General features: G+C 41.7%; 1 protein-coding gene across 1 annotated transcript; it reads right to left on the minus strand.

The window, feature by feature from the left end:
* Positions 1 to 19: 19 nt before the first annotated feature.
* On the minus strand, positions 20 to 16,756 carry LOC5522040 (IQ and ubiquitin-like domain-containing protein). Its single transcript, XM_001641637.3, has 13 exons — positions 16,108 to 16,756; positions 15,285 to 15,419; positions 14,893 to 15,060; positions 14,284 to 14,513; positions 13,901 to 13,999; positions 4,237 to 4,447; positions 3,947 to 4,122; positions 3,499 to 3,763; positions 3,021 to 3,103; positions 2,671 to 2,771; positions 2,215 to 2,362; positions 1,374 to 1,559; positions 20 to 310 (listed from the first exon to the last, which is right to left on the minus strand). The coding sequence occupies exons 1-13, from the start codon at positions 16,616 to 16,618 to the stop codon at positions 158 to 160; spliced, it is 2,466 nt and encodes an 821-aa protein (XP_001641687.3). The 5' UTR covers positions 16,619 to 16,756; the 3' UTR covers positions 20 to 157.
* Between the last annotated feature and the right edge of the window lie 266 nt (positions 16,757 to 17,022).

The following is a 17,022-nucleotide window of genomic DNA, read 5'->3' on the forward strand; positions in this document are numbered from 1 at the left end:
GGATAAAAATACGCGAACATTGTACTTAAGAATTTATTTGATATAAAATGACTTACAACCTATCAGCTTACTATAACGTAAAATCTATGTACAATTCGCGGAGTATAATACTTTGAATTTTTTTACAAGTTTTTACATCTCGCTGTAGAGTATCTGTCTAGTACACGGCTGCGGGTCCCTTCTGAGTACCAGGAACTCTACCAGCTATCTTGACTTTCATGTGTTCGGCCATTCCAGGAAGTCTTGAAAAGTAACTCCTGGCCAGGACATGTTTGTGGAGAACTTTTCCGATGAACATTCGGCCGTATGCCTGAAAGAAATTTATTTAGACTTGATTATAAGTCGGGGTGTACTTATTCATGAGCTTAATTCTCACAAATATCTAACAAACCTTTCAGTTATAGAACATTCATTTGGCAATCGTCATTCGCCTTTAGTGCTGATAAGGTTTGTCGATTTCCGATAATATTTGTCGAATATTACAAAAAAAAAAAAAATCCGTCCTCCTTTTTTAAATTAATCACTATCTTTACTATTCTTACCATTATCACCATGAGCTCAGTCACCTACCCCCCAACCCCACACACCCTTTCTATAGTAATCTCTCGCCTTAGTTTTGTTACATTCTCAAGCTTGTAGTGCACCGTCACCTACACCCCCAACCCCACACACCCTTTCTATAGTAATCTCTCGCCTTACCTTTGTTACATTCTCAAGCTTGTAGTGCACCGTCACCTACACCCCCAACCCCACACACCCTTTCTATAGTAATCTCTCGCCTTACCTTTGTTACATTCTCAATGCTTGTAGTGCACCGTCACCTACCCCCCTCCTCCCACACACCCTTTTTATAGTAATCCCTAGCCCATACCTTTGTTACATTCTCAAGCTTATGGTGTACCTACACCTACCCCATCTCCTCCCACACACCCTTTTTATAGTAATCTCTCGCCTTACCTTTGTTACATTCTCAATGCTTGTAGTGCACCGTCACCTACCGCCCCCCTCCTCCCACACACCCTTTTTATAGTAATCCCTAGCCCATACCTTTGTTACATTCTCAAGCTTATGGTGTACCTACACCTACCCCCCCTCCTTCCACACACCCTTTTTATAGTAATCCCTAGCCCATACCTTTGTTACATTCTCAAACTTATGGTGTACACTAGCCCCACTCACACTTTTCAATCTGTAGTCTAACCTCTCTTACATTCTCAAGCTTGTAGTGCCCGTCACTGCCCCCCCTCCCCCCACTTTCCTCCCACACACCCTTTTTATAGCAATCTCTAGCCTTACCTTTGTTACATTCTGCCCCCCCCCCCCTCCCCCACTTTCCTCCCACACACCCTTTTTATAGCAATCTCTAGCCTTACTTCTGTAACATTTTCAAGCTTGTGGTGCGCCGTGGCTTCTTCTTTCGTGAGCAGGATACAGTTCCAGGGCGACCACTCCTCGTGGTTGTTCCACCGCACCAGCACGAGGTCGAATAGATCGTCATGTGCGCTCAAAATGCTTTGTGAATTCCAGATATTTTCCACGAGGTACCTCAAATCAGGTTCCTGTCAATAAAACAAAAATAACAGTCAACTCTCGCTATTATAGACACCCTCTGGGTCGTAATTTTGTGTCCGTCCTTTTTTTTTGTATTTTGGTATTCTTGGGAATACTGGAAATACGTAAAATTACTGAGAATCCGTTAAAACGGCGTAATAGAGAGCTTAACAAGTCAACACGAACGGCATAAAAAACGGCGCGCGCTCTGACGAATTGTTGGAAAAACGGCGTTGACGTCCGTGACCGCGCGCGTAGAACGTAAAAATAGGGAAAATGCCGTTCTAGATTTCCTGTCACGGACGTCAACGCCGTTTTTCAGCAATTCGTGAGCGCGCGCGCCGTTTTTGTGTGTGCTGTGACACGCGTACTCCTGCACCGACCTAAATCGGCAAGGTATATTGTACCCAAATTCACCGACCAATTGTACCACAAGCCAAGACAAGCCAACCAAACCATACAATTTATTTGTTCCTCCACTGACCTCAATTGTGCATGCCATAAGAAAGGTTCCTAGACCCCACACAAACCAACCGCTCCTACACTGGTCTAAACTGATATTCGTGATAAGAATAACTATCGCGGCGCCTTTTATGGGTCAAATCGCTCAAGAGTAGGATAGATTAGGAGCCGTGACAAAAGAAAACAATATTTCTGCGTTACCTGTAGCAGGAAAGCGATCCTAGAGCCGTCGTCAATATTCTCTTCTGACCGCCTGAGGTCTTTGAGCATGGCTCTGTACAGAGAGAGGTCTTGGCGTAACCGTGCATCATTATCCAACTTGAGACATTTGCGGCATCGACCGACCACACTGCAAATAACACACGATCAATGATAAATCCAAATAATATAATCGAAGTGTCATGAAAAAACTGGGGTAAGTACTAGGCGCTGATGAACCACTTTGTGACGGTGTGGCGGGCTTGTAGCAACGGTTATGTCGATCCTACAGCCGTCGTCAAAGTTCTCTTCTGACCGCCTGAGGTCTTTGAGCACGGCTATGTACTGAGAGAGGTCTTGGCGTAACCGTGCATCATTATCCAACTTGAGACAATTGCTTGAGACATCTTCTCTTTCGATTGCTTAGTGATTGAAGTATGTGTCTAGGAACTTGCTCACCTTGAGTTCGATGAAAGCTTGAATTCCGTGGAGGGGAGGTAGCGGTTACAGCTTGGACAGAAGTAGATGTTTTTGCGAAGGACTGTCGGATCTTGAGGGACCTAGGGTATAACGGAGGAAGGCAAATAAGCAACACCATATTACCGAACAGTGAAGGGCAACAAACATTTTGAACCTTTGCCTGCAGTAAAGGGATACCCCATGCTCCCAAAAGAGTTGTCGTGGCACTGGGCCAACAAAGTTTATTTTATTTTATTTTAAAGTATGGTATGCAGAGTTCGGAAGTATATGTAAGGTTTGCAGGTGTGTGAACGATAAAAGCTCGGTAGGAACTGAACAATTAGTTTTACCTTGATCAGACGAGCAGCTTCAGGGTTAAACAACGGTGTCTTACAGTACTGCAGGAAGAGCGTCGATATTCGCTTGCGTAAACCTATGTAGGCAAACCCAGGTCAGTAGTGTCGCATACCCACCATAAGGATTTCATTATAGACTTTCTCAAACTTTGATTAAATATTTAACTACCACTTAAGTTGTTCAAAATATTCCTGATAAACTGTAGTACTGTCGCGATCCTCAAACATGCTACGGAATTTGATGGAGCGAAATAAAGGGTCGTGAAAATTTGAAAATTGTATGAAATCAAAGTGATCCTTCACAACGCCTTATGTAGTTTTTACCTTTCTACCTCCATTGTAGAAATTGATGGCAACATGCTTTTAATGCAACTTCTATAAAAATAGTGCGCGGGGAAAACGACTTTTCAAGGGACGAGTAAGCGTGAGACACGCGTGTTACAGGGCACACCTAATCACACTTGTGCCCCACCTTCAAGATTCGACTCCTTCACGCCGCGCATGAGAAGGTCCGCTTCTCGGTCTATCAGTTCAATAATCTCGTGCGTCAGTTGACAGTCATGTTCTTTGACGGTGTGTTTGAGTGTGAGCAGCACGTCCAGTCTCTCGTCCTGCGTCAGGTATTTCATGCACAGTGTGTTGTAGATGTCTCGGAGCTCCTGGGCACGGATGGTGTAAGGTGTATCCATCTCGGTTATCTTGCCATCAAACGCTTTCCATCGCTTTGGGGCAGCAGCCTATAAAACAGTTCGCTTGTGAGATTTAACGACATCGAGGAGACCGCGTTCAATGCACAAAGTTAGAGACATTGGAAAAAAATATCAAATGGTTTTTGGTAACTAAAATCAATAGGTTGCGGCTCATATAGGCTTCAGTTTGCAATCCTTGACCTTGAGAACTGCATTGCAGGCTTAGCTTACCTTATCAAGGAAAGCCCTGACTCCTTTGTCGGTGTTCTCAAGGCCAGCAGCGATCTTGTGTCTGTCGATGGAGCTTATGAGGTAAGCCTCCTGCTCTACAAGGCCGATCAACGCTGCCTTGCGCTCAGGACCAGAGTATAGTTCTTCAATCCGCGCCATCTCCTCTTTACGCCATTCTGGGAAAAAAACACATTTCAACGTGAGATATCGTCACCCTTCTGCAGTTCACAACTAACGTTTAGAACGGTACACAAGCTCATAATTTACAGCCAGTAATGAGAATGACTCACTTTCCAGGTGCGCATACAGAAGATCAAAGTCCTCCTTGGTCTTAGGGTTTAGTCTGCGGTCCCACTCTTTGCGGATCCTTTCTGCCTTCTCTCGCTGTTTCCTCAGCTCTTCCTGTCGCTCCCATTCAAGCCTCTGGAGCTTGTCCTGACGCAGGTTGTCCACATATCTCTTCGCAAGCCAACGCCGCCAGTACGTCTGCAGGATGAGCACCTATAGTCCAAGCAAATGAATGTTACTATGTGAACCAGGTCTCGCATGATGTACCTATAGTCCAAGTAAATGAATGTTACTATGTGAACCAGGTCACACATGTTGCACATCTAGTCCAAGCAAATGAATGTTACTATGTAAACCAGGTCTCGCATGATGCACCTATAGTCCAAGGAAATGAATGTTACTATGTGAACCAGGTCTCGCATGATGCACATCTAGTCCAAGTAAATGAATGTTACTATGTGAACCAGGTCACACATGTTGCACATCTAGTCCAAGTAAATGAATGTTACTACGTGAACCAGGTCACGTATGGTGCACCTATAGTCCAAGTAAATGAATGTTACTATGTGAACCAGGTCACGCATGTTGCACCTATAGTCCAAGTAAATGAATGTTACTATGTGAACCAGGTCACGCATGATGCACCTATAGTCCAAGTAAATGAATGTTACTATGTGAACCAGGTCACGTATGGTGCACCTTTAGTCCAAGTAAATGAATGTTACTATGTGAACCAGGTCACGCATGTTGCACATCTAGTCCAAGTAAATGAATGTTACTATGTAAACCAGGTCACGCATGGTGCACATCTAGTCCAAGTAAATGAATGTTACTATGTGAACCAGGTCACGTATGGTGCACCTTTAGTCCAAGTAAATGAATGTTACTATGTGAACCAGGTCACGTATGGTGCACATCTAGTCCAAGTAAATGAATGTTACTACGTGAACCAGGTCACGTATGAATCACCTATAGTCCAAGCAAATGAATGTTACTACGTGAACCAGGTCACGTATGAATCACCTAGTCCAAGCAAATGAATGTCACTACGTGAACCAGGTCACGTATGGTGCACCTTTAGTCCAAGTAAATGAATGTTACTACGTGAACCAGGTCACGTATGGTGCACCTATAGTCCAAGTAAATGAATGTTACTATGTAAACTAGGTCACGCATGTTGCACATCTAGTCCAAGTAAATGAATGTTACTATGTGAACCAGGTCACGCATGTTGCACATCTAGTCCAAGTAAATGAATGTTACTATGTGAACCAGGTCACGTATGGTGCACCTCTAGTCCAAGTAAATGAATGTTACTATGTGAACCAGGTCACGTATGGTGCACCTCTAGTCCAAGTAAATGAATGGTACTATGTAAACCAGGTCACGTATGGTACACATCTAGTCCAAGCAAATGAATGTTACTACGTGAACCAGGTCACGTATGAATCACCTATAGTCCAAGCAAATGAATGTTACTACGTGAACCAGGTCACGTATGGTGCACCTTTAGTCCAAGTAAATGAATGTTACTACGTGAACCAGGTCACGTATGGTGCACCTATAGTCCAAGAAAATGAATGTTACTATGTAAACCAGGTCACGCATGTTGCACATCTAGTCCAAGTAAATGAATGTTACTATGTAAACCAGGTCACGCATGTTGCACATCTAGTCCAAGTAAATGAATGTTACTATGTGAACCAGGTCATGCACGGTGCACCTTTAGTCCAAATAAATGAATGTTACTATGTGAACCAGGTCACGTATGGTGCACCTTTAGTCCAAGTAAATGAATGTTACTACGTGAACCAGGTCACACATGTTGCACATCTAGTCCAAGTAAATGAATGTTACTACGTGAACCAGGTCACGTATGGTGCACCTATAGTCCAAGTAAATGAATGTTACTATGTGAATCAGGTCACGCATGTTGTACCTATAGTCCAAGTAAATGAATGTTACTATGTGAACCAGGTCACGCATGATGCACCTATAGTCCAAGTAAATGAATGTTACTATGTGAACCAGGTCACGTATGGTGCACCTTTAGTCCAAGTAAATGAATGTTACTATGTGAACCAGGTCACGCATGTTGCACATCTAGTCCAAGTAAATGAATGTTACTATGTAAACCAGGTCACGCATGGTGCACATCTAGTCCAAGTAAATGAATGTTACTATGTAAACCAGGTCACGTATGGTGCACATCTAGTCCAAGTAAATGAATGTTACTACGTGAACCAGGTCACGTATGAATCACCTATAGTCCAAGCAAATGAATGTTACTACGTGAACCAGGTCACGTATGAATCACCTATAGTCCAAGCAAATGAATGTTACTACGTGAACCAGGTCACGTATGGTGCACCTTTAGTCCAAGTAAATGAATGTTACTACGTGAACCAGGTCACGTATGGTGCACCTATAGTCCAAGTAAATGAATGTTACTATGTAAACCAGGTCACGCATGTTGCACATCTAGTCCAAGTAAATGAATGTTACTATGTGAACCAGGTCACGCATGTTGCACATCTAGTCCAAGTAAATGAATGTTACTATGTGAACCAGGTCACGTATGGTGCACCTCTAGTCCAAGTAAATGAATGTTACTATGTGAACCAGGTCACGTATGGTGCACCTCTAGTCCAAGTAAATGAATGGTACTATGTAAACCAGGTCACGTATGGTGCACATCTAGTCCAAGCAAATGAATGTTACTACGTGAACCAGGTCACGTATGGTGCACCTATAGTCCAAGTAAATGAATGTTACTATGTGAACCAGGTCACGCATGTTGCACCTATAGTCCAAGTAAATGAATGTTACTATGTGAACCAGGTCACGCATGATGCACCTATAGTCCAAGTAAATGAATGTTACTATGTGAACCAGGTCACGTATGGTGCACCTTTAGTCCAAGTAAATGAATGTTACTATGTGAACCAGGTCACGCATGTTGCACATCTAGTCCAAGTAAATGAATGTTACTATGTAAACCAGGTCACGCATGGTGCACATCTAGTCCAAGTAAATGAATGTTACTATGTGAACCAGGTCACGTATGGTGCACCTTTAGTCCAAGTAAATGAATGTTACTATGTGAACCAGGTCACGTATGGTGCACATCTAGTCCAAGTAAATGAATGTTACTACGTGAACCAGGTCACGTATGAATCACCTATAGTCCAAGCAAATGAATGTTACTACGTGAACCAGGTCACGTATGAATCACCTAGTCCAAGCAAATGAATGTTACTACGTGAACCAGGTCACGTATGGTGCACCTTTAGTCCAAGTAAATGAATGTTACTACGTGAACCAGGTCACGTATGGTGCACCTATAGTCCAAGTAAATGAATGTTACTATGTAAACTAGGTCACGCATGTTGCACATCTAGTCCAAGTAAATGAATGTTACTATGTGAACCAGGTCACGCATGTTGCACATCTAGTCCAAGTAAATGAATGTTACTATGTGAACCAGGTCACGTATGGTGCACCTCTAGTCCAAGTAAATGAATGTTACTATGTGAACCAGGTCACGTATGGTGCACCTCTAGTCCAAGTAAATGAATGGTACTATGTAAACCAGGTCACGTATGGTACACATCTAGTCCAAGCAAATGAATGTTACTACGTGAACCAGGTCACATATGAATCACCTATAGTCCAAGCAAATGAATGTTACTACGTGAACCAGGTCACGTATGGTGCACCTTTAGTCCAAGTAAATGAATGTTACTACGTGAACCAGGTCACGTATGGTGCACCTATAGTCCAAGAAAATGAATGTTACTATGTAAACCAGGTCACGCATGTTGCACATCTAGTCCAAGTAAATGAATGTTACTATGTGAACCAGGTCACGCATGTTGCACCTATAGTCCAAGAAAATGAATGTTACTATGTGAACCAGGTCATGCACGGTGCACCTTTAGTCCAAATAAATGAATGTTACTATGTGAACCAGGTCACGTATGGTGCACCTTTAGTCCAAGTAAATGAATGTTACTATGTGAACCAGGTCACACATGTTGCACATCTAGTCCAAGTAAATGAATGTTACTACGTGAACCAGGTCACGTATGGTGCACCTATAGTCCAAGTAAATGAATGTTACTATGTGAATCAGGTCACGCATGTTGCACCTATAGTCCAAGTAAATGAATGTTACTATGTGAACCAGGTCACGCATGATGCACCCATAGTCCAAGTAAATGAATGTTACTATGTGAACCAGGTCACGTATGGTGCACCTTTAGTCCAAGTCAATGAATGTTACTATGTGAACCAGGTCACGCATGTTGCACATCTAGTCCAAGTAAATGAATGTTACTATGTAAACCAGGTCACGCATGGTGCACATCTAGTCCAAGTAAATGAATGTTACTATGTAAACCAGGTCACGTATGGTGCACATCTAGTCCAAGTAAATGAATGTTACTACGTGAACCAGGTCACGTATGAATCACCTATAGTCCAAGCAAATGAATGTTACTACGTGAACCAGGTCACGTATGAATCACCTATAGTCCAAGCAAATGAATGTTACTACGTGAACCAGGTCACGTATGGTGCACCTTTAGTCCAAGTAAATGAATGTTACTACGTGAACCAGGTCACGTATGGTGCACCTATAGTCCAAGTAAATGAATGTTACTATGTAAACCAGGTCACGCATGTTGCACATCTAGTCCAAGTAAATGAATGTTACTATGTGAACCAGGTCACGCATGTTGCACATCTAGTCCAAGTAAATGAATGTTACTATGTGAACCAGGTCACGTATGGTGCACCTCTAGTCCAAGTAAATGAATGTTACTATGTGAACCAGGTCACGTATGGTGCACCTCTAGTCAAAGTAAATGAATGGTACTATGTAAACCAGGTCACGTATGGTGCACATCTAGTCCAAGCAAATGAATGTTACTACGTGAACCAGGTCACGTATGGTGCACCTATAGTCCAAGTAAATGAATGTTACTATGTGAACCAGGTCACGCATGTTGCACCTATAGTCCAAGTAAATGAATGTTACTATGTGAACCAGGTCACGCATGATGCACCTATAGTCCAAGTAAATGAATGTTACTATGTGAACCAGGTCACGTATGGTGCACCTTTAGTCCAAGTAAATGAATGTTACTATGTGAACCAGGTCACGCATGTTGCACATCTAGTCCAAGTAAATGAATGTTACTATGTAAACCAGGTCACGCATGGTGCACATCTAGTCCAAGTAAATGAATGTTACTATGTGAACCAGGTCACGTATGGTGCACCTTTAGTCCAAGTAAATGAATGTTACTATGTGAACCAGGTCACGTATGGTGCACATCTAGTCCAAGTAAATGAATGTTACTACGTGAACCAGGTCACGTATGAATCACCTATAGTCCAAGCAAATGAATGTTACTACGTGAACCAGGTCACGTATGAATCACCTAGTCCAAGCAAATGAATGTTACTACGTGAACCAGGTCACGTATGGTGCACCTTAAGTCCAAGTAAATGAATGTTACTACGTGAACCAGGTCACGTATGGTGCACCTATAGTCCAAGTAAATGAATGTTACTATGTAAACTAGGTCACGCATGTTGCACATCTAGTCCAAGTAAATGAATGTTACTATGTGAACCAGGTCACGCATGTTGCACATCTAGTCCAAGTAAATGAATGTTACTATGTGAACCAGGTCACGTATGGTGCACCTCTAGTCCAAGTAAATGAATGTTACTATGTGAACCAGGTCACGTATGGTGCACCTCTAGTCCAAGTAAATGAATGGTACTATGTAAACCAGGTCACGTATGGTACACATCTAGTCCAAGCAAATGAATGTTACTACGTGAACCAGGTCACGTATGAATCACCTATAGTCCAAGCAAATGAATGTTACTACGTGAACCAGGTCACGTATGGTGCACCTTTAGTCCAAGTAAATGAATGTTACTACGTGAACCAGGTCACGTATGGTGCACCTATAGTCCAAGTAAATGAATGTTACTATGTAAACCAGGTCACGCATGTTGCACATCTAGTCCAAGTAAATGAATGTTACTATGTGAACCAGGTCACGCATGTTGCACCTATAGTCCAAGAAAATGAATGTTACTATGTGAACCAGGTCATGCACGGTGCACCTTTAGTCCAAATAAATGAATGTTACTATGTGAACCAGGTCACGTATGGTGCACCTTTAGTCCAAGTAAATGAATGTTACTATGTGAACCAGGTCACACATGTTGCACATCTAGTCCAAGTAAATGAATGTTACTACGTGAACCAGGTCACGTATGGTGCACCTATAGTCCAAGTAAATGAATGTTACTATGTGAATCAGGTCACGCATGTTGCACCTATAGTCCAAGTAAATGAATGTTACTATGTGAACCAGGTCACGCATGATGCACCTATAGTCCAAGTAAATGAATGTTACTATGTGAACCAGGTCACGTATGGTGCACCTTTAGTCCAAGTAAATGAATGTTACTATGTGAACCAGGTCACGCATGTTGCACATCTAGTCCAAGTAAATGAATGTTACTATGTAAACCAGGTCACGCATGGTGCACATCTAGTCCAAGTAAATGAATGTTACTATGTAAACCAGGTCACGTATGGTGCACATCTAGTCCAAGTAAATGAATGTTACTACGTGAACCAGGTCACGTATGAATCACCTATAGTCCAAGCAAATGAATGTTACTACGTGAACCAGGTCACGTATGAATCACCTATAGTCCAAGCAAATGAATGTTACTATGTGAACCAGGTCACGTATGAATCACCTAGTCCAAGCAAATGAATGTTACTACGTGAACCAGGTCACGCATGTTGCACATCTAGTCCAAGTAAATGAATGTTACTATGTGAACCAGGTCACGCCTGTTGCACCTATAGTCCAAGTAAATGAATGTTACTATGTGAACCAGGTCACGTATGATGCACCTCTAGTCCAAGTAAATGAATGTTACTATGTGAACCAGGTCACGCATGATGCACCTATAGTCCAAGAAAATGAATGTTACTATGTGAACCAGGTCACGTATGGTGCACCTATAGTCCAAGTAAATGAATGTTACTATGTGAACCAGGTCACGCATGTTGCACATCTAGTCCAAGTAAATGAATGTTACTATGTGAACCAGGTCACGTATGTTGCACCTTTAGTCCAAGCAAATGAATGTTACTATGTGAACCAGGTCACGTATGGTGCACCTATAGTCCAAGTAAATGAATGTTACTATGTGAACCAGGTCACGCATGTTGCACATCTAGTCCAAGTAAATGAATGTTACTATGTGAACCAGGTCACGTATGGTGCACCTTTAGTCCAAGTAAATGAATGTTACTATGTGAACCAGGTCACGCATGTTGCACATCTAGTCCAAGTAAATGAATGTTACTATGTAAACCAGGTCACGCATGGTGCACATCTAGTCCAAGTAAATGAATGTTACTATGTGAACCAGGTCACGTATGGTGCACCTTTAGTCCAAGTAAATGAATGTTACTATGTGAACCAGGTCACGTATGGTGCACATCTAGTCCAAGTAAATGAATGTTACTACGTGAACCAGGTCACGTATGAATCACCTATAGTCCAAGCAAATGAATGTTACTACGTGAACCAGGTCACGTATGAATCACCTAGTCCAAGCAAATGAATGTTACTACGTGAACCAGGTCACGTATGGTGCACCTTTAGTCCAAGTAAATGAATGTTACTACGTGAACCAGGTCACGTATGGTGCACCTATAGTCCAAGTAAATGAATGTTACTATGTAAACTAGGTCACGCATGTTGCACATCTAGTCCAAGTAAATGAATGTTACTATGTGAACCAGGTCACGCATGTTGCACATCTAGTCCAAGTAAATGAATGTTACTATGTGAACCAGGTCACGTATGGTGCACCTCTAGTCCAAGTAAATGAATGTTACTATGTGAACCAGGTCACGTATGGTGCACCTCTAGTCCAAGTAAATGAATGGTACTATGTAAACCAGGTCACGTATGGTACACATCTAGTCCAAGCAAATGAATGTTACTACGTGAACCAGGTCACGTATGAATCACCTATAGTCCAAGCAAATGAATGTTACTACGTGAACCAGGTCACGTATGGTGCACCTTTAGTCCAAGTAAATGAATGTTACTACGTGAACCAGGTCACGTATGGTGCACCTATAGTCCAAGTAAATGAATGTTACTATGTAAACCAGGTCACGCATGTTGCACATCTAGTCCAAGTAAATGAATGTTACTATGTGAACCAGGTCACGCATGTTGCACCTATAGTCCAAGAAAATGAATGTTACTATGTGAACCAGGTCATGCACGGTGCACCTTTAGTCCAAATAAATGAATGTTACTATGTGAACCAGGTCACGTATGGTGCACCTTTAGTCCAAGTAAATGAATGTTACTATGTGAACCAGGTCACACATGTTGCACATCTAGTCCAAGTAAATGAATGTTACTACGTGAACCAGGTCACGTATGGTGCACCTATAGTCCAAGTAAATGAATGTTACTATGTGAATCAGGTCACGCATGTTGCACCTATAGTCCAAGTAAATGAATGTTACTATGTGAACCAGGTCACGCATGATGCACCTATAGTCCAAGTAAATGAATGTTACTATGTGAACCAGGTCACGTATGGTGCACCTTTAGTCCAAGTAAATGAATGTTACTATGTGAACCAGGTCACGCATGTTGCACATCTAGTCCAAGTAAATGAATGTTACTATGTAAACCAGGTCACGCATGGTGCACATCTAGTCCAAGTAAATGAATGTTACTATGTAAACCAGGTCACGTATGGTGCACATCTAGTCCAAGTAAATGAATGTTACTACGTGAACCAGGTCACGTATGAATCACCTATAGTCCAAGCAAATGAATGTTACTACGTGAACCAGGTCACGTATGAATCACCTATAGTCCAAGCAAATGAATGTTACTATGTGAACCAGGTCACGTATGAATCACCTAGTCCAAGCAAATGAATGTTACTACGTGAACCAGGTCACGCATGTTGCACATCTAGTCCAAGTAAATGAATGTTACTATGTGAACCAGGTCACGCCTGTTGCACCTATAGTCCAAGTAAATGAATGTTACTATGTGAACCAGGTCACGTATGATGCACCTCTAGTCCAAGTAAATGAATGTTACTATGTGAACCAGGTCACGCATGATGCACCTATAGTCCAAGAAAATGAATGTTACTATGTGAACCAGGTCACGTATGGTGCACCTATAGTCCAAGTAAATGAATGTTACTATGTGAACCAGGTCACGCATGTTGCACATCTAGTCCAAGTAAATGAATGTTACTATGTGAACCAGGTCACGTATGTTGCACCTTTAGTCCAAGCAAATGAATGTTACTATGTGAACCAGGTCACGTATGGTGCACCTATAGTCCAAGTAAATGAATGTTACTATGTGAACCAGGTCACGCATGTTGCACATCTAGTCCAAGTAAATGAATGTTACTATGTAAACCAGGTCACGCATGTTGCACCTTTAGTCCAAGTAAATGAATGTTACTATGTGAACCAGGTCACGCATGGTGCACCTCTAGTCCAAGCAAATGAATGTTACTATGTAAACCAGGTCACGTATGGTGCACCTTTGTTTTAAATACCTTTTCTAGACGCTTCTGGTGGTATTCGTCAGCAGTCTCATACTTCCCAGGAATCATCACTTTGTCAGTAACATTAGACACATAGCAGCCCTCCTTGGTCTACAATGGAAGTAGAATACAGTAAATCATCAAATTCCATCAAAACATCTACTTTTCTCAATCAGAAGCCTACTAGTACTGGCTATTAAAGCAAAAGAGAGATATTCATTGTTATACAATTGCAGGATTTAGAATTGTAATAGTGGTTCAATTTACTCCAAGTTCTTCAAGCCCTCGATTACCTGCTCCTAAGCATTCCACTATCATTTTACTTAAAAATTGTTGTTTTATTGAACCAATTGAGTCATCCTTGGAGATCTGCAACTGAATGATAACACACTCACCATTTGTGTAGATGTGGTATTTGTTGTCTGCTGTCTCATGTTTTTCATCTTATATGTCTGGGTGTCTCTATGGAATCTCTCTACTGGTGATGGTACTCTAATTTTGGGTACGGTCTGAGCTGTAGCATTGTGAAACTCTGTTCCTGTCAGTCGATGCTTGAAACCACCAATAAATGGCTTCTTTATGCATTCCTGGACTATCTGGACCTTGATTTCTAGGGGCTTGCCATCTATCCATCAAAAGAAATAATTAGTAAAAAAGCATTTCATGCTTAAACCATACGGGCTATGCAACTTAGGGCATTTCTTCGTATTTTCTGGGTGGCATTTGTGCCCTTTATTGTCCATGGGCTGGTTTTCCACTTAATGGGATTCCTGTGTAATTAAATTGTGAAAGCTAGGCTTTGACAGATTAGGATTGTTTACACCTGTCTTGCATGTTTAACAACATTATTAAAACCCCACCCTATGGATACAACCCCTGTGACAAACAAATGTGTCTTTGCAATTGTTAGTAAAAAAAACCACTTTCAGTCTCCCAGCTAATATAAGGATGTCACAGTGACTTGATTTGGTTGGCTTAAAGCATAAAGTAGAGACTTGCCATACCAATCTCCACATTAACAGTGATAACAGGTGGAAGTTGGGGAGCGCTGGCTGGCTTTTTGAAGCTCAGGGAAGCATTCACAGGGTCAGTGGATTGTAGCTCTATTTGTAGAGTAGCCCCTGGCTGATGTGAAAGGTCTGCTATTGTGCCTTGGTCTTCAAGTATTTTATCTGTAAAAGACACAACTTGGATGAGATATCTTTAAGACATTTAGAATTAGGTTTCAGGATTAAATATCACATGAGATATATGGAAAAAAAGGTTGGTATAACAGATTCCAGTCAAAACTTGTCAGAAAAGTAGGATTTGGAGGACATATCGTGGAACCCCAATAGTAACTGCATTTATGAGATAAAAAAATGCAAAACAATGCCGTAGCTCTGGCTCACTGTACCTTCATGTAACATAAGAATGGCCTCAACAGGCTGCCCAAACTCAGATGAGAAGTGGTTCCTGAGCTCTGAGAATGACTGCCTTGGGTTACAGTGTAGAGTTATAACTTGTCCTTCAGGCATTACAACAAATTTTACTGGAATAAAAGAATTACTCATTAAGATTTCACAACAAGGAAATGTACATGTTTGAATCATACCCTGGTTCCAAAAAATTGTGGATAAGCTTGCAGTTATCCTTGGAACGAGTCTATCAAAGATCTCAGGGGGAAAATAACCAGTACAATCGCTTGCTTGAGATAGTTGAATCCACTATCGTTGAGGCGAGAGCAAATGCAGGGAATAAGCTGGAAAATCAGCGATGTCCCGTAGTAGCCAGTCAGCAGCATAGATAAGGCATCTCGCCTCTTGAACATACTTAACATTTTTAATACTGGTAAATCTTGTAACTAATATGGACTGCAAAGCACTATGAAAATTACGATCAAAATAATCTATGAACAACAACTATTAATTGAACTTTTAAACTCCAAGCAAAAATACAATAGAAAACTGGCCAATCAGCGGCCAACTTCAGATTCTGAACCTAGCATAAGTCGAAATAGCGCTTCGAGAGGCCACTTAATAGAGAGACGTTCGAGGCTCTGGAACCAGGGTATCTGGATGTATTTGAGTCGATACAAATAGACAATTTAGATTGGGCATGTCAGGAGTACGACGTATAAATTGGGCCATAGAGAGATTGTCATAGGTTAAATAAAAAAAACAGATTATACTTATAACAGAATTTTCCTCTGTACATGCTGCACACTAGTAAAAATATACCTGGAATATCAACCGCATCTCCTATCTTAGTAGGGCTGATATTAGCAGTTTCAGAAGCCTCAGCTTGCGATGCGGGTGGAGCGATTAAAGGCGCCTCGCTAGCTGTTTCGACAGCTTCGCTGCCTTTATTAGGAGTTAAACGACCATCCGTTTGTACTGATAGGTCTTGATTCTCTACAGGTCCTTCGTTATCCGGTAAAGTTTGAGTTTGTTGTTGTTGGTCATCGACATTTTGTGCATTGTCTGTCTCAAGTTCGTTGTTTGTTGGCTGATCCGCAGTAATTTCTTCCGATTCGGCATTTTCTTCGTTGGTTAATTCACTTGCTGTCTGCTTATCTTCTGTTTTCTCTTCATTATCAAGACTTCCCTGGTTTTCGGTGGAATTTTCGGCACCTTCGCTCTTCACTGGGTTCTCTTCTTCGCCAATATTCCCGTCCACTGCATCCTCTTGTGTATTTTCGATCGTGTTTGTTGCTCCATTAGAGGGCTGCCCTTCTTCTACAGTAGACATTCTACTAAAAAGAGACCTTAAATCCAAATAACATAGAAAACCCGTGGAAATTTACGAAATACTCTCTTATTGAGTTCTCAAAACTCAGAACGACAAGAGCTCATCGGTGTCGCCATAGTAACAAACAGACTAGCCGCTGTCCCAAATGACCGCGTCCTAGTTCCAGACTCCCACACTATTAGCATTGACACGGGAGGCCCAAAAATCAGTTTGGAAACAAATTTAAATAAACAAGCATCGAGTACCTAAAGTGTATCATTTTTTTTTATATAATAGAAGGCTTAAAAGAGTCCAAGAACTCTTTAAGGAGACTTTACGGAAAACCTCTACATCATAGTATGATTTTTCAGTGGACTTCTTATTGTTTGACCAGTAGCGACAGAAATTCTTGTTCATAAAACCTA

Source organism: Nematostella vectensis, chromosome 10, assembly GCF_932526225.1.
Source record: "Nematostella vectensis chromosome 10, jaNemVect1.1, whole genome shotgun sequence".
NCBI classification, from domain to species: domain Eukaryota; kingdom Metazoa; phylum Cnidaria; class Anthozoa; order Actiniaria; family Edwardsiidae; genus Nematostella; species Nematostella vectensis.